Consider the following 26,001-nt stretch of genomic DNA (forward strand, 5'->3'; position numbering starts at 1 on the left):
ACCGGAAAAGAGAAAGGAATAAGCGAGTATTCTGTGAGTTGTTTCCGCCGGGGCATATTATCATCGTAGTCTCCCAATGTATGTGTTCGTATACTTGGCAAAATGAATGATGCTAAACTGTGATAAATGAATTTCGGATAATTTCTTTACATTTTCCATAGAGATTTCCTATTTTCACTTTTGTGGTTGAAAGATTCTCATAAATACCCTTACGCGAAAAACATTATGGCAACGTTACTAATAAAAGCAGCAGCAGCAGCTATGACATTGTAATAGTAGTAGTAATAGTGTATTATAGTATCAGTAATAAATGCTATGTCAACGAGGATGCCGATAAGGACGGTGATAAGCGGATAAAGGGAACGCCCCCATGATAAAATCAAATGAAGCAATACATTTAAACTTCCCGAGCAATTAATGCCGAATTGAGAAACGGAACCGTCCTTCTGTGCATTATAATACAAGAGGAGGCGTTTAGGAGGTCACTGATTTTAACGAGAGGATTTACATGCAGTGCGGATTAAAGTAATCCACCGCCAATTTATTAATCCCCTTCACTTAATCTTGATCATTCCTGTTTGGACAATTCGCAAGGAAATGGCGTGGAGAGGTCTGCCCGGATCTTCACTGCACGGGAATAAGGAGAGGAGACGTGACAGACACCACAATTTAAAAGGTATGTCGCCATGATGAAATACATTCTTCGTTTTCTTTCCTTCAGGATGCTTGAGGATATTGTCGTCAGACATACCACATATTCTTAATTAAAAAGGAAATTATGAAATCAACACTACCCTCCATGTTCCATATTTATGAGTTTCTGAGTAACTCGTGTTTCCATCCATTTCCTGAATGCAGGTTTATTCAGTTTTGTCTTATCATTTTCGCCTCTCTTGCCAAGCATTTATTTTGTCGTTCCTTTTGTTCCTGCTACAATATTGGTCTCATTCACCTCCTTCTGCGCCCGTTATGTTTCCTCGTTTCACTCTGATATACAAAAACTCTGTTACTTCTTTCGAATGTACACCATATTCTTTGGAAGCTTGAATTTCAAGTCAGTGGCCCCTGTGGGCTTGTTCCATATGAATAGGGTTCATTTTGCGAAGAATAATAATAATAAGAATTTAAAAAATACGATATATTTATGTCTCAACTCAACATTCCAAATTATTCTGGCGTTCGGGGCTTGCTTTCATCGGAAATTTTAAATAAGAATACCAAGAAATTTTGGGATAAGGAATTTTTACCAAAAATCACGCACGTACATTTAGTGACTATAAAACCCTAATTGTGATGATAAAGCAAAGAAAATACACCGCCAGGGATATGTATCAGGTAATGAGAATAGCTATAAATTGTTTCCCTTGAATGACAATATTTAAGACGGAATGTATGAAACTATCGAAGTTGAATGTTAGATTTTCTTTGTGTGCACGTTAGTCGTCGGTCAATCAGAAATACAAGTGTGAAATAGTTTTATTTCGCCATCTGTACAATACAATGTAAAATCCGCAGTCACTTTATTAATGAAATCATTGCACTGTAATAATGAAATAATAATGGCGTAATTATGAAATGAAATAGTGTCTCATTCAAATTCAGTCTGGTAGCGCACAGATTATACACAGAATTTTCGTTTTCAAAGTTATCAATAATAAAGACTTATCTTAGGTGAAATAAAATGAATAAACGGAGTACAATAACATTTATTTAGAATACCAAATAACAGTGAACTAAAGGGCAAGACCATAAACTGAACAAAACATTGAATGAAAAGCCCAGAATGCTGATAATGAAAAATCTGAATCTCGACCAGGAAAACTGAAAAGGTGGCGGGGGGGGCGCTTCAGATCATTATATGAACACAACAACAAATTATAGCGGTTAATTCCTTTAGTTTATGAACAATATGCACATACAGATTATCAGGAGACTGGTCTTGAGCAACAATCAACAGAACTCGCATTTGACCAAGGGTTGTTCACATGCATTAAATGATTTATGTAAAGTGCAGATTCATAAATAAGAAATTTATCCGTTCATGGTAAACTGAGTGAAATTTAATTATTAATGGGCAGTTCACATTCGTATGAATTTTTTTCAATATAAAAACATTGTGTGAATGTGTTTTTTTTTTTTTTTTTTTGCCATCTCTTTTCATCCATATTCGGCACTAAGATTTCGAGGTTGGGATGCAAGTAAAAGCATGCATATGTGATAGCGTTTTATAGCAATAATGGAAAAGGATAATAACCACGATGCTTTTCGGGAAAACGTTTACCAGCACACCTTTGCTCAACTGTCCTTGTAGGCGTTGTGGCTTTGTCTTCGTTTTCTGTTCCCTCCTGGGTAACGTGATGTCAAGGGCCTGCCTTAATCCAGTCGATTTTTACGTGGTTTGTGATTGAGTTATATCGTTTCCTAGGCAGGCGTAGAAATATTGAAAATATTATTTATTGTGAATTACGACTATTTTGGCCCAAAACTGTGACTTTCACGAGTGAAGAAACCATATTTGGAGTCAGACTCACATCTGTGCTCTTGTATCCATAACAAAAAAGTGAGTAGCCAGTGCTTTTATTCATTTAAGTCAATATGAATGTTCTCTTGGATGACATTAGATTACGTATGTTTCACCAAACCACTTTAGTAACAGGTATATCCTTAAAATGCCAGTACTGTATCAGTTCTTTTTCAGACAGGCTAGGTAAGTCCTGGGGTTCTGTCTATGACAAAATTAAATCCTTTATGACTTGAGTGAGCCTGTCAAGTCCCAGTAAGTAGTGTGCGTGTTACAGTTTTGAAAAAGCTCATTCCATGATAGTGTTTGTCGCACAAATGGAGTGAAATTTCGGCCAGGTTAGCATAAATCCTGTGAGAAACTGGGTAGTTTAAATATTAAGAAAAACTTGCTGAAATACAGTGCGACATTTAATGTCACGGCCACACTCTGGCAGGTTAGTCCAAATCCTTGAAATAACAAGCTAGCTTAAATAGTTTTTGCGGCAAATTAGTCTAAACAGTAAGAAAACATTTTCTGTGACAGGGTACACTCAAGTAATGTCTGTGACATTAGGCAAAACCCTTTCAGTGGCAAGTTAGGCTACAGATTCTTGCTGATCACTTGGGATATGCCAGCACTGTAACTTAATAACCTCTTCAGGAAGAGGTTCTGTTGGAGCAAGGTGTCCATACAACAAGCAAACCTCATGGCTGATTTGCTAAGTTCAGTGGTCTGGTAAAACTAAGGTATAATTTTTTTCTGAGCATGTACAGTACCATGAGTGAAAGATTTTTATCTAATTTAGGAACTCATTGGGAAATCTTGTGATACTTCTAACGCTTAGTCAACACTGAACATCAGAATAGGGGGCAATGAAATAATGCTCAATATTTAATAATAAAAATCTGAATACTTGGCTAATGTTGTGAGTCCATTGCTGTTTTTTAAGGTGTTCTGTTCAGTTTTTATTCACTGGTAGTTGATAGGCACAAACACTATAATTGAGCACTTACAGTAGCTTTTGTATTCTGTTACATATTAGTTACTGGGACCTACCGCTTTTAACCAATTAAAGCCTTTTAGTCTTATACTAAAGCACTAGGTTGCTTTCAGACCCTCCCAGTTTTTACAAGTTTCTTCGGTTTAACAATGGCTGCCTTGCGTATAACAAGCGTTAAATTCCTTTCCCTCAGTTAGGTTAGGATATGTCTCGATATTTTCGTAGACTTTTATGGCACCCTAGTTCAGATTAGGTGGTGGTGTATGAGCAAAGCCCCTTGACCAGGTATGGACTTGGTACCTTAGGTAAGGTTGGTTAAAGTTAGGTTAGGATGTATCTGTTACTGTTCTTGCTATAGTTTCATACATTGTAAATTTTTTAGTGATTCTCACCGTTGATACTCTTTAACTACATTATTGAAATCTTTAAATTATGTCGCTATTTATGCATTTCTTGCCTTGTAACTAGTGCACTCTCACCTTTCAGACTGGGGCATTGAAGTCATATTTGGTTTCCTACTCCCTAAAAACTTGGTTTCTTACTCGTGCCCCCATATTATTGGATACAGGGAATTGGGAAACACACGTGATTGGTACAAACAGTAGTAGTTAGAAATATATAAAACAGAAGTAGACCAGTCGAAAAAAATATGACTCATATATTTGGATAAATCCAACATAATTTATGTTTAACATTAATTTAGTCTTGTGACAGGCAGTTCATTACTAAGGCCTGGATAACTAACCTCATAAACTCCAGGCCAGGTAATATTTATAGGGGGTTTCATTGATTCAACTGCTTTCATTGACCTTTGATGTTCATCAACATTTCACAGCTCAGTAGAAGTGTACAAAGTCATCTCAGCACTGCTCAGCAAATTCTTAACAGTAAACAAAACATATCCTTACCTGTGTACCAAAGTCACTCATTTTTGGAGTTTCATAGAAATGAAGGCTCTCAATTTATACAGCAATTGTATGCCCAGATATTTAAAATATCAAAATGTAGATAAATTTCAGTTTTTAGTTCACTCTATTATTAACTTGAAAAGTAATCCCAAGGGACAATTATGACCAAATCCTTTAAGAAACAGGGTCTGTTTACAGAAAAGAGATAAGATTGTATAAAAGGAAGGGCTAGAGCCATTATACTACAGCCACCTGACATAAGCCTTCCAGGCCACCTCTGTTAAAGTAAACCAATCACACATTAAAGCTAAGGCAGTGTCCTGAGGTGGCTCTGACTCCTGGCTAAAAGTCTGGTAAGATTATTTGAATCAATATTATTTTAGATAGATTGAATCTTTAAAAAAAATTGTCATCAGCCACTCCTGGTATTGGCGGGGATTTGGCAGTATGGGGAAGACAGTGGACTGTTTGGAGAGTTCAGGTAAGTGGGGTGGTCATGGGTAGGTTTCTTGGCAAGACATTTTGATTTTCATGTGCCCCTGTATGGCCTCAAGATAAGGGGCACATGATACATATGAAGGCGACCATTTGTAACAGACATCCTTTTGCAGGATATCTCAAATGTTGTTGCCATGTTAGAGTTCTTCGTTGGACTGGTCGGTACCGTTCTCGGCTAGCACACTGCAGGGCCCGAGTTCGAATCTCCGGCCGGCCAATGAAAGAATTAGAGGAATTTATTTCTGGAGATAGAAATTCACTTCTCGGTGTAATGTGGTTCGGATTCCACAATAAGCTGTAGGTCCCGTTGCTAGTTAACCAATTGGTTCTTAGCCACGTAAAACAAGTCTAATCCTTCGGGCCAGCCCTAGGAGAGCTGTTAATCAGCTCAGTGGTCTGGTTAAACTAAGATATACTTAACCGCTTGTTAACCTTTCTTTCAATCATTCTGTACGACCTCTCGAACCATTACTTATTCGTGCAACTTTTTTTTTTATCCCATTTCCACCTTTAAATCCTTTTATTTCATCCCCTGGATCTCTCTACCTTGCTGTCCAACCACTCCAACTCCCTCTTTTCACTGCCTTATGCGGTGAATGGCTGGAAGTATGCCCCATTGTTTGGCTTTACTGCCTGAATTTCAAAAAATCAAATTCTTGATCCCCATCAACTTTGTGATTAGCGCCATCACTTCACAGAACAACAGTTGGCAGTGTAAAAGCTCCTGTGAAGATCATAGGATACTGATTTAATAACCAATATTGGGTATCTTGCTCAATAATTGTATAAAATAATGCTTTTAAAGGCAGATTATCATTAGAATTTAGTTTTCACAGACCACCTTCATTCTTAGCCAGACCGATAAGCGAGATTCGAGAAAACTCCCGCTGAATCCAGTGGCATTCAGAAACCACAATTCATTTTATTTATTAATCATTTCCTTCATGAATTCATAACTTTAACATAATTTATTTCCTCTTCATTACGGCGCTGAATGGCCTTCTTGGCCCCAGTGCCTGGGCTTTTGCCTTAAATATCATACATCCATCCATTCAGAAACCCTTCGTAAGCGTCTTAGCGAAAAATACTTTATATGTATATGTATATGTATATATATATATATATATATATATATATATATATATATATATATATATAATATATATATCATGCTTTACCTGGTATTGTAAGTCTGACTTCAACAATGAAGAGCAACCCGAAAAAATATATCTCTATGAAAATTGAAAATTTTAGTAATTTGGTAAAAGCTCATAAAAGTTTCATTGCCTGCGTCTGTTCTCAAAATGTTTAGACAGTATGCGTGATAGTGTTACAAAAAATTACTGAGCTGCGAAACAGGGTGACCCGCTGGGTGAAAATTTGTATTTAACCTTTAAGCCCTTAAGTTTGACCTTGGCCTTACTCTGTACGTGAGCATTCATGCCGCGTTTATTTCAGCCCTCAAGGATAAGGCAGAAAATTTTTAATTTAGCAGACGGACGGACAGAGATGCTACCGGATGGTAAACCGGCGCGTAGAAAATATAACCCCCCTTTTTTTACCTGTAACTAACATAAGTAACAAAAACCTTAACTTTCCAGTTCAGGAAAGACTTCGTGCTATGAACGGTAATAGCTTTGATGTTTCTGTGGAAACTTGTTGGAAATTTTGGTAACATTTATGTCCCCATCAGTGTGAAATTTAGATGATATTTCATTTTTGAGTAAACATTACGTTTCCTCCTTCTAGACTGTCAATTTTCTGTTTCGTATATGAGGAGAGAGTTCTGCACTCGTTAAGAGAAAATCAGTTAGACTCATGTAGAGAAATACTTACACGCCCATACTCTCGTCCAAAGTTAAAACTCTCGGAGGAATTCTCATGAAATAAATAGATATACCACCGTCCTTTTCTCCCGTGAAAATTAACCCTTGTTCTGAAAAAGGTGTTACCTAACTGGTCGCCCATCCATCTTTCCATTTTCTTGACTTCCCAGCCATATCCACCCATCCTTTACGCACAAACGGGCGTCTCCAGGAGTAAACTAACGAGCTAACGCCGGGGACTGCATCGAGGATATCCGGCACCCACGGCTTTGGCTCCCTTAAATGTAATTATATCAAAGAGTCGACGGCGTGTGATGCGTTGTCTGGGATTCGTCACAAAGGTGTGGCTCTTAACTTACAGATCAGAATGCTCTGGGTAAAGGACACAGACGTTTTGCGCGTCCGTGTTTCAAAAGGGCAACGGTTTCGAAAAAAATATGGTGTGATTTTTATTTGTTATTTTTAGTTTCTTATATCATATGCTTAGTTTCGAGATTGCTCGGTTGGGTTAGTCACGCAAGAATTTCAGAGAAAATAAAGAGAAAGTATTATTCGATTTCATTTCAAGTCAGGTCTGTTCTTACTCGAAGCGTAACTACGGGACATTAGAGGTGTCGTTTTAAACAAGCTTTAGATCTTGTTTTTAAAGGTACGGTATACAGGAGTATAAGTGAGTTAGGCCTAGTCGAGGACACAGAACGAAGGGGCGTTGGAGTTACTGTATAAACATAGGATTAAGTTTGAGCTATTAGTTTAGGGAAAAATAAATCCCACCTATAGAAATGAATGCCGATATAAAGTCTCAGGTAATGAATCTTAGATAATTAATGCAAATGGAGGGATGTTGTTTGAAGAGAACGTAGTCCTGAATCTACGTGCATGTGATTTTATCATTCAGTTGTTCTTTTGTCATGTTTTTTTTTTATTTTATACCTGTATCTCGTACTTACTTTTGTGTTACTTTTTATTTATACATTTATTTTGTTTGTTTTTTGTTGTCGTTTACTTTTGTTTTCTCTAATTGTCAAATTAATTTTTCATCTTTTTATTCTTATTTTTCAATCATCTATTTATTTTAGTCGTATTCTTATTTTTTTACTTTTCATATTACCATTGCATAATATATTTTTTTATGTATTTACCTGATTTTCAAAGAACTGGTGTTTTGTAGTTTGTGTTTTCCCAAAAAATTCTTGTTACTCGAGGAACAATATATGCCAGGTTATGCTGTTTCAGAGAGAGCCCGTAAATTACAGATGTAAAAATTTGAAGGGTAGATCGCAAACGCATTTTCGTGATCAAAGATCCCACATCATAGCTTTAAGTCAGTAGGAGAACTGCTTCTCTTGTCTAGTTAATTAGCGCTGGAGTTTCAAATTCACGGGCCTGTTAACCATCTAGACTGTCAGATTAGGTGTTTCACTTTTAAATTAATTTTAAATTAATCACAGTTCCAGTTTGTTTTGTATATATAATCTCCCTTTGTGACTCTGTCTTCAGATCGTCAAAATCAGGTTCTGCACAAAATAGTTGACGTGATGTTGATGTCCTCAGCTTACCAGGCCTAAGTACCGAGTAATTAACCTTTGTTGTCCAGTCCTCTTTATGATATCCATTAGCGAAAGCCCTAGTTTTTATCTTGCCATAACTTTTGAACTATATAACATAAATTCATATTTGGCATGCATATACCACTAATGAAACTCATTTGTAGACTGAGGTCAAGGTCACACTTAAAGAGAAATTTGCCACCTCTGGGGGTAATGTGTTCCACAAGAATATCTTGTTTCCTTTTAAGTTCCTTGCTTTATCTTCTGATGATGGTGGTAACAAAGAACTTAATAGGCAGTACAGTACTATGCTGTACAATTCAAGAAATAAAGTCTCTCGGGTAATATATAGTTGACATCCTCTCTTAGCAGTTAAAAGAGTCCCATTAAAGCATCCTGCAGAATAAGTAGAAACCGAAGCATTCGTTATGCAAACTGTTAACAGTGTTGGTTGATTGTATTTTTTTTTTTAATTATTGTAAGCAAGATTAAACGTTGATTTTACCTGAGAAAACTTTTCTGCTCATTTCCGGGCCTGTTCAAGATACTATACTATTTTAGTAAATTGAGGTCTAGCGACAATAAAGGTTAGAATGATACCAGTTATAGGTCTTTTATATAACTGTTCTAATCACCGCAATACAGATAATAAAGTACAAAGGACATTTCAAGTTCGTTTACATAAATATACTTTTAAACTGTCAAATACACTTCATTCATCACAAGAACATCTTTTATCTCGTTGCATTAAAATCCCAAAATTATTCAAAAACCAATAAATGAAAATTAAGTGACTTAAAAGGTTGACTGCAAAGCAATAAAATACAAGATACTACATGTTAAGAATAACCATTTACGAACATGAAACTTGTGCTATACAGTATGTTCTACTAATGAACCATGTTCACTATACTAGACAAAAATGCACAGTACTACTCTACATGTTTCTGGATAATTAATAGTCATAAGGTATTTAGAAAGTAGCCTCTGTACATAGCTTCTAATGAACCAACAATTAACATCTCATGATTCCCAATACTATTAAATATTTCTTCATTACATGAGGGGCATTCAAATTTTTACAATTTTTAGATGACGGTAGGTTAATATATCACAAAAAAATATTTGTAACAACAGAAATACAGTCTTTCTCAGTGATGCAGTACCAGCACAGGACATACAAATAAATTTACGAAAGTTTATTTATCAGTGAGATGAATTTGAAAGTGTGATTGACATTATTCATGAACTTGGATATCATATGCACCTTGTGTTGAAGCATACAAACAGTTGGTAATTACAACAATAATACTTGAGAATACAAACGTGTTTTGTTAACCACACAAACTCTTCTCATGTTTTATGATTACAAATTATTTTTCTCATAAAAGTTACTCAGTGATATATTACATTATTCTGTACATTAGTAAACAGCCTATAACTGCTCTTAAAGAGTAGCCAGAATCTTGCAGAGAAAATATTATTCTTCAGAAAGTCAGTCAATTTTGGTTATGTCTTTGCTTAAGAACCTCAAAAATATAATCTTCATTACTACAAAAATATACCCATTGAGTCCATCCTTTTGAGCATTAATATTTAGCTAAGGAAAATGTTTTTAAGGATGTTTTTATTCCTTCTAACCTTTCCACAAGGAAAAGAGAACTGTTTTAGCTATAGTTTGTGGTATGAATGTTGTAACAACTGTGGACCTGTGCTTGTCCTAGGCATTATAAAACAAGTTTTGTTTCAAGAATCACTTTAGTCACTTTGAATTTATCTGTCAATTCTCATACCCATTTCTCCCTTTTTATACATGAGTCTGGTGTGCTTCTGGAGCACACCACTGTTAGGTCTGTTTGCAACAATCCTTGATCAGTTTACTCAGCCAGCATGAGAATAATTACTTTAAATACCTGTCATTAATGAATTTCTGAGTTCCAACAAACAGATGAGTGCTTGCAGGGTACCCATAATGTTCCAGTAGAGAGCAATTTGATAACAGTCACATTTCTGGAGTCTTTTAATCTCAAAGGATAGTACCAAAGATCTAAGAAAGGGCATAAGAGCTTGTAAAACGTGTAGGTCACTTGCATATGCCAGTCTTGAAAACTGGAAATACTACATCACCCTTAATTATAACATCAAACACATCTCGAACTGGACTTCATGGCCTGGAAAAGGTGAGTGATACCTCCCTTAGCAGATTTACCATCTTAATTTTCTCACAGTTCTCAAGTATGAGAAATAAGACAAACCCTATAATTGAATCAGAAGAGGGGCTTACTGTGTGAAAAACTCATGGAATAGGCTGCATGTCATTCGTAGCTTTTTTAACTTCTTTAATATTTTCGTGTAGCTGAGGTAACATTGTTCTCTTTACTATTTAAAGAAATCTTCCTCAGCATTCTAGTTTTTCAACCATTCTTTCCTCCTCTATATCAGTAACTCCTTAGGCCTTTACTAATTATTCAAACTACCATAATATTCTCAGTGCACTTCCCAGTAATCCTCCATTGTCAGCAATAATCCTCAAATCTGTTACTTTTGTCTCAGTACTACATCTAGATGGGTTCTATATTTTTGTGAATTTTAATGTTTCTGATTGCTACTCCAAAGACAGTTCCTGTCCATTTCATCATCTGTTTCCCAAACAGCTTTTATACAGACGCTCCTCTCCTTACGAACGAGTTATGTTCCGAACGGCTGTTAGTAGTTCATTTTGTTTGTAATTTCAACTTCGTATACACAAAGTCAGTACGTACAGTACTATTTATGTTTTTTCATACTAAAAACCAATACTAGTACTGTTACTGTACTAGTAATATATGTCAGACTGTTAACGATTCCCTTTTCCTTGTCTTCTTGATCAAACCCTCTGAAGTCATCTACAGACTGTGGGCATATTCCATATTCCATTCATGTTGATCTCATTTCATGCCATGCAGCATCATTGTTCTTTTCACAGTTTTAAATGCAACCTTTCCAGAAGTCACGTAAGGTCACATCTGCGTCATTTATCTTCTTTAACGTTTGCCTATATGTATGGCAAGTGAAGTATTTTTTTGAATTTGCTATTACGGCCTGATCCAATGGCTGAATGAGGGAAATTGTGGTAGGTGGTAAATAAACAACTTGAACATCTGGATGGAAATCATCTAAGTGCGGTGGGTGACCAGGGGCATTGTCCAAAATTAAGAGAATCTTAAATGGAATGTTATTCTCTCTGCAGTAAAGCTTGACTTCGGGAATGAAATGATGGAAAAACCAGTCCACAAATACAGCATTTACCTTACTTTGTAAGAGTTCATGACTTCCACTGAAATGACTTGTCTATTTTCACTTAGTAGCAGACTTTGGAATGCCTCCCTTTTTTTATTTCCCAATTCCTTTAACTTTCTCTTAGGAGGTCATATAACTCCTTTGGAATAATTTAGACTGCGCTTCTCCTTCAGACTTAGCACCTATATATGAATAGACATAGCATTGTAGAGAAATTTTGCCCCAAAATTTATCTGTTGGGTACTTGAAATTAAAGCAAAGAACTCTCATGGAAATCTGCAAGGAATGACAGTAACGATAGAAACATGTACCACAGTTAAGTGGGTCACTAAATGTTACTTGAAAAAATCTAACATAACGAGGTGTCCAGAATTGATCATAATTCGTAAATTAACTATGTTCTCCCAGTTCTTAGATCTGTGGTACTTTGATGAAAGAATCAGACTCTATCTAAACTGATTTTCCATTCAGAAGGGAACACTGGGTTATTTAGTCTTTTCAATTAATAAAATTTATAATTACTTGTACTCATGAGATACTTTCATTTTTGTAATAGACAGCCCTATCAAGATTTGAAATTACAGTCCCCAAAGTATCTTGCGCAATTGAGTAAAAATCAGAATCATTACAGTACACAATTTGATTTAAATAATTAAATATTGTAAATATGAGTGCATGTTTTCTTCAGAACACTGGTGTATAAATAAATATGCACATAAGTGCACCTGAATAATTCTTCTTAGAAAATGTTTTAACTTGCAATTTAGGTAGTTTTTGCAGTGTAGAAGATCATTTGCTCTAAGGTAATGTAACTGACGAAAAGAACAAAGTAAAATTTATGTAATTTATGGGAACAGGATGATATTTATGGGAAAAGGATGATTAAATTAACACAAAAATCACATTACAAACACAGTATGCAGGAGTTGTTAAACACATGGGAGCACTGTACATATTTGTGTACACAGAGACTGAAAACATTGCCTTCTAATTTTTTATTTATAGCAGATAAATAAACCTGTACTTAAAACCGCATTCAGCAAGCATGTGTATGCCAACATAGTGCAAATTGTTCTCTAAAAATGCTAGTGCTGGAAACAATAGCACTGATTTGAGAAGAACCCCTTCCTCCATATATTATGTGCATGCCATTAGGAATGCTGTGTTAGCATAAAAAATATAGTGCATTTGTTGTATACGGTACTTTGGAAAAAAAAAAAAAAAGATACAGTAATTAGCTGTAACACTTGGAACTGAGGTTTCCAGTAACCTGACACTGTTGTTACTTTGAGAATTTAACAGTTATGAATATTGTTTAACCATAACAATAAATAGAAACTGCAGGGTTACATATATTTACCATACAGTGCTAAACAATATTGTTATTTTATGATGAAATTACCCTGCATTTCATCACAAAACTGAGATCCATATAAACTCTGATTCACAGTAATTGTACATACTCTAGTTGCTTCCATCCAGTTTCAGTTACTGGTACAGTACTGTATGGTATGTGCAATGTATATAACCTGTATATCAGGCACATGTAAATTATAATATTACTAAAAATGCAAGTATCAGTTTCACTTTCAAATGGCAGATGCTAAAATTTTGATAATTGCCTATGGACGGATTCCATTACTGTACTTTACACTCTGTGCCTGTTTTTTAATTTATGCTACTCACAGATGGTCTAGGCATTTATTAATCAGTTTGATTCCACATAAAGTTACCCCTGTTCTTTTACAGTATTTTGTTTTGAACAGTACTGTATTGTGATGCAAGAGAGGAAGAAATAAAATAAGAGAAGTGAATATTATATTTGTTTGAGAAAATAATGTTCTCTCTCATAACATTAAAATATTGCAATAAATTTGTGTGCAAGTAATCCATGTTTTTTTTTTTCGTTTATTTCTTTCATACTGATTTAATTAAGAGAATTATTGTTATTGGCTTTAACAGGACTGGTACCCCTATTACTGTTACAGCACTGCATCTTTTAATGATCAGCTGCAATGCTGTCTCTAACAACATAATTACAGCATTAAAGTTTCCTTTACTTTGTCAGCACTCTTACTGTTATTATCATGTATATGGCCATGAACATTGTCATCATCACTATCCATTGCACTTGAGTTCACCATCCTGTGTATGATACAATTGTGTTTACATGTTACTACCAGTCCTACATTTTTTTTTTTTTTACCATCTCATTTTTGTTTTAACTTTTCACCTGTATTCCCTGTATTTCAATTCTCTATTAAAATCTCCTTGGCTTTCATTCTAGCATCATGAATCATAATCCTATTTGCTCTTGCATCAATATACTGAACAACACTATAATTTTCTAGAAACCACTCAGTCAGTTTAAAAAAAATGGCCAAATGCTGTGTTTTTATACAATAGATTGATCAGATTTGTGAAATAACGAGGTAGCATAATAAATTCAGCAAAGTTATACAATAAAAGATCTTTTATCCCAAAATATCTAGGTATGTAATGGAACAAATTTCATACTGTACCTTACATTACCTGGTACTATACTGTACATGGGTAATAAGAGGTGATCAGGCAGTTTTAGATTTCAGTGTCAAGGTCAGATTACCGAAGGAAGATAAACTTTACATAGTACAGTACAGGTAATAGGTAACAATCACTTATTTTTTACAAAGTCCAACATGTCATAAGTTATGTATATGACATCATAAACATCAAGGAAATTTAACTAATCACTTTTGTCTTCATATATTACAGCACATATGGAAGCACTACTGGAAGGAATGAGATTCCTTGTGTAGTTTGTCATTTGTTTTAGAACAAAAAAGACTTTTAGGAACTAGAAACAATTGTTTATCGCAGTGATACGTTGTGGTAAATGGTCTTATTTATACTCATGAATGTACATGATGCTTTCTTTGTGGTAATTAGATTGATCAAGTAAAAAACTAGAGTAACCATCAAGAGCTCATTCAAGAGGTTTCAACTACTACATTTTGGAAGACCCAGTGCCCATTTTTTGTTTAGTAAACTTCTGTAAGTTATGCTCATGGCGAATACATTGCACCTTGCTTTGCAATAAGATGTATGTATTATATGGTTCCATTCAAACCTCAGTGAAGGTAAATTACCAAGTACTCAAGCCCCATGTTGAGTTCTTATGTAACCAAGAAGAGAAAATTGCTTTTTGTACTCCATAATTTGTAAAAACCTCCACTAAAAGGCTAATAAAGGTTCATGTTTTTCAGCAGTCCAGAGTCTACATAGTATCTGAATACTATAAGCAGAGTTACACTCTTATGTAAGTATGCCTTATGAATTATACAGCAGATCAGTATAATAAATTGATAAAAGGGGCTTTCAGCATAATCAAGCAGTTAACATATCAGTCTTGTGATAACTAGGTAGTTTCACTTCATAGCTTAGCTTATATTATTTAACAAAAGGTGAATTTCTTGCATTCTATACTTGGAAGGGAAGTCAATGCAAATTACAGTACTGTATATATCACATAGTTAAAAGAATCATTGTCCCAGCTGCTCACAAGACCCAATGCAACAATAAATTTTTGAATTACAAATTTAAAAGCTATCATTACATTATATAAACTACTGCTGTAGACCAAACACACTACTGCTATTATTTTTGCCAGAAAGTTCTGCAGTATGGTTGGCTACATGAGCTTATTAAAGCAATGCACACTTGAACTCCACACTAATTCAAGAGCTATTCTATTATGCTCACTTGTAGTGAAATTATAAATTATATTTCACATAACAGTTCTTATACTGGGTAATTTACACTACAGAAATGAGTTGTTTTTAACCTACTTTCATGCAGATAAATATCTAAACATTTGTCATGTAAAAGGTTTTGTTAACTGCCTTACAAGAAATATAATTCTCAAATAAGACTTCTCATTCATTTGCAACCCTGAAAATATGGGCTTTTTCAATGCTAAGATTCTTCTAAATCTCCTGTAATTGATAAGCTTTAGCTTTTCCCTCAAGTTAGTTAAATACAAAAATAAAAATTTTTTTCTCAGAAATAAGTCAGCATCTCACTTGATCAGGAGTTGGTTTAAAAGACTGTATTCTCTTACAACAAAATTAGGAAGCATTGGAATTGTTCAAGGAATTTGAAGGAAGATATTGCATCTGTGAGGAGTTACCCTGTACAACTCCAAAGTGAGACCTAGCTCATGTTCTGCTGAGCCTTTCAAGGGACCCCAAGAACCCTCATGGCACATCTTGAGAACTTAACCTTTTATGTGGCATAGCTCTAAAGAGAGGATACCACAGCAGTGATTTTCTCTGTTCCTGCTTTGGATGACAAGCTTTTTTGCCTAGCACTTAGTTCTTGGCATATACAGTATACCTGAAGTGAGCAATAACAAGCAGAACCCAGCTTCAAAAGACTATTTCATTCCATAAAAATTCCTTATAGAAGAATTAACAAAAAAATCTTTTATTTTGGCCTTAGTAGCTAAGAAAGTCATCACTCCACAGGCTAATGTTAGGAGCAGAAACAACTTTTGCAAAGGTCAGTGTGCATGAAATTAGTTTTAATTAGTATTGTATATGTATATGTAGTTTTTAAATCATCTGTGACTCAAGCTGCTAATGCAGGTTCCCAGAAGTACAAATCCACTTTCACTTGACAATTTGTGAAGTTACTTTTAAGTAAATCAAAAATTCTCAACAGGGCCTCTGATGTGACAAGGGTTCCATCATGTAATATTCCTTGATCTGGTGAAGAATTCCACAATATATCTACAATGAGAGCTTTCAAGAACCTGGTCAGTTCTCCTTATAAGACTCAATGATTGATAAGGAGAACTGAGCAGGTTCTCCGAGGCTCTAGTTTTATATATTATACTATGTTTACCATAAATTTACACTGACATCATTGTGGAATTCATCATCACCATCATAGTGAATCACAAGATTGAGATTTTTATAAATTCCTTGATCTCTTAAATATATTGTATTTTCCATGTCAAAATCAGCTTGTTTTAGTGATTCATGTCCATCTGTGTATATATACTGAGTAAACTGAAATGGTGCAAAAATTTTAGTAATTTTTATGTCAGTATGCCTACTGTGCATACTTTTCCCTCATGTGATGAGTATTGAACATTTTTTACTATTGTATTTGAACCTAAGTGTACAGTTTAGATATACAAAATTATTTACAATTGCTTCATTAGTGTATTGTATTATCCTTAACGTTACAGTTACACTCACTTCGTTAGCATTTTTTACACCCTTTTACTTCATAGGAATTTTTGTATGCTCTTTTACTGTCAGAGTACTCTGATTAGTTACTAATTTAAGATACTAGTTCAAATTTAGTTTTAACGTACCCATCGTCTGAAGGCAATTGGCAAAACTGAAGCTACGGTTCAACATTCTTTATATTGTATGTTCTTGATTATAATGCAATACTCCTGACCAATACTAGTTGGTAGAAAGTCAAGACAGTAACTTGGTAGGAGTTCCAAAGAGTTTGATTTTATTGTTTATCATCCATGGTCTCTGTATTTTCTCTTGCAGTGAGCTTAGTGTCTGTCCTGATGGTACTTGTAATACAGTACAGTATACAGAAGTGTCACAAAAGTTGTATGGCTGATGCTGTTCTCCCATTGACTTCTTTACATATTCCAGCCATGATGTTTTCAAGGTTTCCACTCCTGCATCCTAATTTTTGAGGTAAGGCAACTGTCTTTCAAGTTGGAATGTTTAAATACTGTATTAAATATCCTAATACAGTATAAATATAACAAGTTAAGACCATTAAAGTTAAATTTGTGATTAAATACAGTAAATATATTGACATTTACCTAAAAAAATGTTTTGAATAGTGTTGTCACGATGTCATCGACAATTTTAGTATGGTAGGAGGAAAATGGAAGGCTTCTGCACAAATTAATTTATGTGAATGTGCTATGTCATCATTAAACTGGATTTGCTACATTTTAAAGTGGATGGCCTAATATAGAATGTTCAGGAATGAGACATGGTTTAATGCATAATGTGGTCAGTCAAGTATGGTAAAATTTTAAGTGCCATATACCATAATTTAAGTGAAATGAAATTAAATTTAACTACCTGTACATATATTTTGTCTTGACATTTGTTATATATTATAGTTGAAATAGTTTTTAAGGTTGTACCAGTGTACCTTAAAAAAATTAATATGCACTTGACTGAAATTTGCATATCTTCCATTTAGGTACCAATAAAGTTTCTTTTTGAAGTTCTTTGCATAATAACAGCTCATTAAAATCTCTATTATATGTATCAGCTCAAGTACCAGAGGGTTAATAGTTCATGCTGTTCTCTAATATTGTAGGGTATTACAAAATATACACTATATATTTAGATTGTTGGTTAAAAAACTGAGAGGGTGCTGGTTATTGGGTAATCTTTTACAGTACTATTGTTTAAAAATTACATGTACTCTTTACATTAGCTGCATCTTCTCCATTTACTTCTATCAAAAAAACAACTTCCTCTGCTAAACCCTTTCTTTCAATCCTCCTCACTGTATTGCACTACCTAATCCTTTGCCTCCCTCTTGACCTTCCACCGCTTAACAGGTTCCATTGTCACCCGTCGTTACCACTGCCAAAACCATCTCGGGCTCTACCCTCTTATCTGAACCATAATCCTGACTACTCCAGCACTTCTAATTTCTTCATTTTCTAGCCACTAGTGCAGTGAGATCCCCAAAATCAAACTCTGCTTCCTTGTTTCTGTTTGCTCCAGCTTGTTCCTCCTTCCCTCTTAATGTTCACATTTCTGAACCGTACATAACCACTGGTCTGATTTATAGTATAATAGAACTTTGTTTTTAGTTTGTTTAGCATTCTTTTATCACTAACTACCCCTGGCACCACCCTCTTGCTTACCCCAAGCTGCTTTTATCCTGCTGTCAACCTAGGATTCACGCCCTTCTTTCTGGAATTGCATTCTTCTTGATTGCTTGATCATCAAGAAAAGTTTTCAAAAGCTCTGCAATACTATATTGAATAAGATAGAAATTTCTGCAAATAATGGCTTTCTAAAGTATTGCAAAGTTCTTAAGGTTAAGAACAAAAATTATGCACTTGGAGTTCTTTTGTGACAATGTAAGAGATGGAGGTGTTGGAAGCGAGACTCAAAGTACATACAATATCATGATAAAATGGGATACTGTATAATACGCATTTGGGTAGATAAGCATCCAATTGAATGCTGAACCTCAGTATGTTGCAAGCTGTTTACTTAAATCCCATTCACTAGGTATACTAGTGCTAGAGCAATAACCAGTTGCAACTGAAGCCCACCCCGTAGTGAAAGAAATAAGGCAGCTTTGTTAGAAACCGCACAAGTTAACTAAGCAAAAATCCACCAGTTAGTAGTATGTCTGAAAGTGAAGTTATAATGAATAACATTAATTTTTAATAATTTTTTTTAGTTCCTCCCAGCATTCAGTTATTTTAATGATGTACTGTACTGCCATGATTAGAATAGAATTAGATTATTTCCCTTGATCTTCAGGAAGGATGAAAGTTCATATTCAGCAGATTAGACTACTCTTCTAGAGAACATCAGCATCAGCAGATGTCCTTGGCCAGGAAATTTTAAATTTTAGACCAGTTATTTTCACAGATGCTTCCCATGAACTGCACGGAATTTTCTGGCATTTAGCTTTAGGAATGGAAATTTCAAAAGAGAATCTAAACTGATCTAGTTGGGCCTTTGTATGTTAAAATGCTTTTTGATATTTCAGAATTGCAAATCTCCAGATTCCAGTTGTCCTTTGCACTGACACTGCATTTGCACGTTTTTCACTCACTTTGTCCATGAGGACCTTAATGGATGGCCGTAATTGGGCCACAGTATTCACAATGAGACTGAATTTCTGGTCAAAATGGACTTCGAGGCTGGCAATGGGATTGGGGTCAGAAGCAAGGGATCCAGGTAAAGGAGTAGGTGGAATAATCAGAGGGCTGGTTATGGGAGAAAGGGCAGTTACAGGAGAAAACAAAACAGGCAAATCGACTAGCCCTGATTTAAGAGTAGATTCTAGTCTAGCTAAATTCCTAGGATGTAGAAGTAGGTGTTTCTGAATTCAACACCTCACAAGGGTTAAACAGAGATACACTCAAGATAAGAAGAGGGGAAGAGGTGATGGATGATGGTTCTTTAGAGGTATGCAGTGGTTTGGGCAAATAAAGGGATTAGGGTAAGGAAGTATTAGAGGTGGTAGTGGATTTGGGGAATTTAAGAGGAGGGGGAGGGGTTGGTTGTGGCGTGATATTGGCAGTGGTTTTGCTTGTTTGCTTTGATGTTGTCACAATCTAGGCCAAGGCGACAGTGGTAAAGCCAAGTCAGCAAGCCTCCTGTCTAGCTTCCTTCAGGGTCAATCTATGCTGATTCAAACTTGTAGACAGGGCAACCACTATAAAATACATTGTTTGCCAGCACAGTTGGCGCACATGCGCTCTTGAGAGTGGCACTTTGCTTGATCATGGTCAGGTGAGCTGCAAATGGGGCAGCGTGCTTGTGATCAGCAAAATTTGGCTGGGTGGCTGAAGCGCCAGCACTTTTGGCATTAACGTGGGGAGGAATATACTTTTGGACTTTGTAATGTTGACCTTCGATGTATACATCTTGTGGGAGGTCTTGTCCCTTGAATGCGGTCTTTGCAAAAATTTTTTGGATATTTCCTGTTGCTCTTGTCCCCAGGAGTGTAGCTTGTGAAATGGAGAACTTCAGGGCAGTCACTTAGGAGTTCTTTGAGATCCATTGATCAATCACTTCAGCTGACATTGTCAACCGGGCACCTTTCAAAGGGTATCACCACTGTTCCAGTGCAACTGTTAAGGTGAGGATGTGGAGTGGTAGGGAAGGCATTACCTTGTAGGTCTTTGAGGATGGACATTGCTTGAGCCTGAGCCTCTGTGTTCACCGTAAGACATGAGCAGTCGCGTCTTGTTAGGAATTTCATAATTCCTACCTGTCTCTGCAGGCACTTTTGAAAGTGGAGTGTATTGTTCATGCAAGGAGTGGTCGGAGGGATGATGAAGTACTTGTCCCACTTCTGGGGTCCAAAGAGGGTTGACTTAAGGGCTGGGTGGGTACTGGAGGACATATTTTAGGTGGGTAGAAGAGGATGTAGTCGAAGCTTTAAGAAAATTTTTTTAAGGAAGAGATGCTGTAGTGTCCCATTGTTTTGTAGTAGAACGCTGTAGTTTATACGGTTGTAGACTAGTCACCAAAGGTGAATTAGTGGAAAGGAAGTGTGGGGATATTATGTGCCAAGATGACATGGTGAAAGAGGATAGGGATGAGGAGATTTCTGGGGGAGTAATCTGGCTTGTGGTCTCTAAACTAGCTAAGTTAGAAAAGACCAAAAAATCAAGGGACTGATTGTGAGCAGGGTCAGTCCCAAACCCCTTAAAATTTGTTTGATTTCCATTGTCAGCCATATGGATCTGGGTATATGCTAGGGAAATATATACAGTCCACTCCTTGAGAGCCACGCATGAAGGAGTAAGGGAAAAAAAGAAAATACAAGGACGCTGTGCCCTATGGTGTCCAGGAGACCATTAAAGGCCAACCCGAAGTTGGCTTTCTACCCTTGCAGCACGGACACTCAAACCTAAGGGAGAGTGGGGGACAGAGTAAGAGGATTTTTAGGATAGTGAGAAAGAAGAGTGATAAAATGAAAGATAAAGAAAAAATCCAAGCCAAAATTGGTTGAGCATGGGACCAAAGCCCAAGGCTGCAGGAGGGTCCAGGTGGAGGCCAAATGGTCAGCCCAACCCAGCATCAGGCCATAGTCCCTAGCACCGAAGCCCCTCCACAATGACAGTGTTGCTTGGTATGGGACAGGAGGAGCACCTGAAATGACATTACTAAGTAAAGCCACTATCATAGCCATCAACACAGACCCTCGGGTTCTGCCTATTAAAATTCCATTAAAATATCAATAAAGATCCACCTATTCCCAGTGCTTAGCTTATAGATAAGTGCTTCATAATTAACACTGTCAAAGTTCCTCCGTAAGGAATTTATCGGTATTACTCATACCACTAGAGGAAGAGAGCTAATATTATACAAACTTATGTTGGTAATGGTAGTTCTTTTATGTACTCAACAATATTCATTTTTCAGTAAATCTTTCCAACTTCAGTTTTCAAGTGCATGCTTTATTCAGTGTTACTCAAACCTTTTTAAAGCTTTTAGCTGTAATAATAGTAGTCTAAATCTCCACTTCGGTTATTCATAAACATCACCTCTCATTTGTTAGGTGCAAAAGGGCCTTTTATTTTAAGCTTATTTTAATAACATATTGTACATGGTTAAAGCTATACTATGTTCCAGAGCAAAAAGTACTATTGTTGTAGCTGTATTAGATAGTTTTTCGATGTTCCAGAGCAAAAATCACTTTTGTTTTAGCTATATTGGAAACAGCTTTTGTACATTCCAGAGCAAAAAGCGCTATTGTAGTGCCAGAAAGTGGCAGACGTCTCAAAAGCTTTCCTCTCGCTAGAGGAATGACAGCATAATCAGTGGTAGAAGCTGGAGTAGCAGCAGTAACACAAACACTGTGCAAGGACAGTGACACCTCAGCTATTCCTGAAGAGAGCTTACTCCACTAGTTAGCATATAAAATTTGTATCAAGTTTGTGTTTCAGCATTTTTCCATTTGTTAACCCCACCAAGGAGGTTATATCTTTGGTAAGACATGGAAACTATAAGGATATTTACAAAATATGTTAAAATACAAAGTGCCAGTGAATAATCAGTAAGTTTTGGGGTGGATTCAAGTCTTGATTTTCATTATCTAATAAAAATGTCAGTCTCTTTGAGTAAGCAGTGACAATAAAATAGAATATTCATTAGCTGAGGTTCACAGTCTCTGGTAGCCCCTTTGTAGTTTTGTTTAAATATGAAAATTTATCACAGAAATTACTTAATTGACTTAGTCAGTCCTACATTAAATCAGTTTTCTGTCCCCCTCTCACCAACACACTTGGAACACATACATTGCTATTACTCCTGCCCAAGTCCTGTAAACCAATTCTTCAGATCTAGTGACTTCTCTAATGGACAGTTTTTCTCATTAATCAAGGTTATTTCTTCAGACACGAACTTATTATGCTTTCTTATCTGAAGTTGGTTGACATTTGCATATATATAAAAAAAAATTTGCATCTTCTACATTGAATACTCAAGCCATTAAAAGACCACATTTTTAGTTTAAAAAGAAGTAAGTAAATTTGAAAATTACACTGGTATGCCTTTAGCATTTATCTTTTATTAATTGCTCTTGAGCAAATGAGCATACATTTGCTTACTAAATCAGATTTCAGTGCTAGACTACAGAAATGCTGTTGTGCAGTTTTTTTTCAAATATGTCATTACTATGTAACGTGCCAATCATTTAGATACTAATTTTGGATAATTTTTCTTACAAGTAACAAATAAATTCATTTTCAAAACTGTAAAAACATTCACAAGTTTTATATTTAACAGATGACATTTGTTGCATAGTACAGTACAGTAACTATTATTATAAAAATATTGATTCCAAAGTCCTGAAACCATAATCACAAAGATTTAACATTTACATACTTTTAATACATTTCAAGTTATATATTATATATAGCAGGATTCCAAATGAAAAAGGGTAACTCTACACAGCCACTGAAGATGCAACGGATAATAAGTAATACATAAACAGACATATTTGGTCTGCATAGGTAGCAAAAATAATGGGATAATTCATCTCAGACACATGCAAAACAATAAATATTACAGTAAAACCTTGCTAATCTGGACCCTCTTTATCCATAGTTTTAAATAATCTGGATTAATTTTAGATGAAGAGATGATTTTCTGGAATATTTGAGAATGTAATAAATTCTGCAAATTTTTCATTTAAAACATAACAATAACAAAGTAATAAGAAAGATTGAAAGTTACAAAGCATAATAAACTATTCAGTAATAAATGAATAAAAGTTAGAAAAGGTAATTTAATAAAATAAGCCCATTGTCTCCCTGAATTTGTACATCATTCAGTCTGTATTTAAAAAACTTGTTGCTAAAGAAGATAAAGTTTTAGTAAATGCATTAAAAACTTAATTTAAAACTACTTAAGAAATCTAAAAGGCTACAGATAAAATTAATAAAAATAAAAGGGGTCAGCTAATTTAACTATAAAATTCTTATTGTGAAAACAAGCTTTAATTGCACTTGCAATACTTTTACCTAGTAATTTACAATCTGCTTTAATTGCTGCACACAATTATACAGTTTCATGTGATAAATTTCTTATTTGAAACACAGGTTATGCATCTCTAAGCTATGCTATCCTGAAAGGCAGCTTGAAGTTGTGGTGTTTTATATCCTCATTCATATGTCTGATGTGCTTGCTCTCATGAAATGTTGAGAACAAAATTTTTTATTACATAACTATAGAAATAAATTGAATTACTGTAAATGACTGAATTACTGTAATTCTCTATTTCCCAGCTCACTGATGTTTGGGGTGAATATCATGAAAATTATTTTGACAAGCTTAAGTTACTCATTGTTCAGAGAACTGAGCATACTGAATCAAATTACACAAACATGAACTTAAATTTTAACTACTTTATATTAAAAAAATTATGAAACTTTAGCTTAGCTTAAATAGGCCTGTTGTTTCTTAGATTTATGTCACAAATAGGTTCATAAAATAGGCTTCCTAACTCTTTAAATCAAACTTTCCATTGAACAAAAAAACTTTGGAACATTAAAAGCACTTAAAATATTGATGTAATAAATAAAATGTCCCTATACACATTAATAAAAAGGCAAAAGCTTCTTATGAGAATCCAAAAGATAGCAGGACCAGTTGATTTAGCCATACCATTGTTAATCTGATATGTGAAAAGATGTTTGTGACTTTTTCTAAATTTTATTTCCATTTTATTCACAGTACATTTCATGATGTTTAGTACTGCAGTGAATAACTGTTTCTGAGACACTAAATATAATATCAGCTAGCCTAGGCTGGCATACATAAACTAATTTAGTCAAGCATTTGTTATCTCCTTAGAGCAAACTTTGGTTAGGATATGCCAGCGTATTATGACTTGTCATGTAATGAACAGTTTGGTTTGGTTGTTAGTAAGTAATGAACAGTTTGGTTTGGTTGTTAGTAAGTTCAAGCTAGACTATTGAAAATAAATTCAGTTAATCTGGGCAATTGGCAGTTCTGGACAATGTCTCCTCTCAGTCAGTTCAGATTAGTGAGGTTTAACTGTAACAACAATTAATTAAAATCATAGGAGTCGTGAACTGATTAGCGAGGTTTAACTGTAACAACAATTAATTAAAATCATAGGAGTCAAGCTTAAAAGATAAACTGTAACATTACAATTGATTCACCTTCAGGCTATGTCACTTTGAGTTGTAATTTAAGGCTTTGTGAACTACTGGAGAAAGTTAAAATATTCCAAAAGCTTGCACTTTGACAGAAAGAAAGCATGGAACTTCCCATCCTTGTAAGGCCTTCATCTACCTTCCAACTTTCTTTGAACAAAGAAGAAATGCAAAACATCAACCTTCCAACTTACAGATTGTCTCATTCAACATAAATGCTTCATATGTACGTGACTAAAATTCATGTTGGTGTAATCTGTAAGACACATCCATACTAAATAAAATTGTCATAAAAAAAATTTCATTATGCAGACACTGAATTGCTTAAAATATAAACTTAAATATTTTTATGAAGAAGGGTTAAGACATCACAGTTTTAATTACCTAGCTTCATCTTTGGATTCTTCATGGCTTGACATTATTGCTTTTTCTGGTAGTTCTCTGTTGAACCAGTTGGAAAAGTAATTCAGCTGAAAATGAATAAATTAAAAACTAATTACACCATGTAAATACTGTAATATCATAGGTCTAAAAATAGCTTATCTTGAAGCCTAACACTAAGGCTCAGTACTTTGTAGAAATAATTTTATGAAAATTCTTCAAATATTCTTTGTTTTCCATACAGGAACTGGAACAAGATACAGCAGTCATTTTACAGATGCTTGGACAGTTTCCTAGTTTTTCAGCCCAAGTATGTATGTTTTTACCATTACACAGGTTTATCAAAGGTCCTGATGTAACTTTGGCAAATTAACTAGTTGCTTATAAACAAATATGCAATAACATTTTCATCACACCCTTTACTTTTGTGAAGCCTTTTCATGTTTCGCTCAAAAATCCAAAAGGAACCCACTGTCAAAAGAACTGCTTAGGGGAAGTTCACCTGTGGCCAACTTTGTGCATGTGCATACCCAAGTAGCCCTGCCTACACTTGAGACTTTTTGAGTCATTAAAGAAAAAGGATTTTCAGCTAAATTTAATTATCCTCCTTTGAAGGGTATCCTCCCAGAACAC

At 35.1% G+C, this 26,001-nt stretch overlaps 1 protein-coding gene and 1 long non-coding RNA gene across 9 annotated transcripts in view; one reads left to right on the forward strand and one right to left on the reverse strand.

The window, feature by feature from the left end:
- The window catches only part of LOC136854152 (uncharacterized), a 144,881-nt gene that overhangs the window by 104,258 nt on the left and 14,622 nt on the right, over positions 1-26,001 (forward strand). For 2 of the 6 annotated variants that reach the window (XR_010857650.1, XR_010857648.1), the window contains exons 3-6: positions 595-676; positions 14,810-14,862; positions 17,117-17,272; positions 25,613-25,678. This is a non-coding gene — a long non-coding RNA (uncharacterized lncRNA). Of the gene's footprint in view, positions 1-389; positions 677-14,809; positions 14,863-17,116; positions 17,273-25,612; positions 25,679-26,001 lie in introns of those variants that run through there. The other 4 variants (XR_010857652.1, XR_010857647.1, XR_010857649.1 and 1 more) reach the window with 4 other exon arrangements.
- Positions 22,857-26,001, reverse strand: part of LOC136854151 (phospholipid phosphatase 3-like) — a 32,650-nt gene continuing 29,505 nt past the window's right edge. For 2 of the 3 annotated variants that reach the window (XM_067130394.1, XM_067130392.1), the window contains exons 6-7: positions 25,372-25,457; positions 22,857-25,243 (exon numbers count right to left, since the gene is read on the reverse strand). In XM_067130394.1, the coding sequence (XP_066986495.1) occupies positions 25,222-25,243; positions 25,372-25,457 (108 nt within the window). In that variant the 3' untranslated portion in view covers positions 22,857-25,221. The remainder of the gene's footprint in view (positions 25,244-25,371; positions 25,458-26,001) is intronic. The other variant, XM_067130393.1, reaches the window with a different exon arrangement.

This window comes from Macrobrachium rosenbergii, chromosome 28, assembly GCF_040412425.1.
Source record: "Macrobrachium rosenbergii isolate ZJJX-2024 chromosome 28, ASM4041242v1, whole genome shotgun sequence".
Taxonomy (NCBI): domain Eukaryota; kingdom Metazoa; phylum Arthropoda; class Malacostraca; order Decapoda; family Palaemonidae; genus Macrobrachium; species Macrobrachium rosenbergii.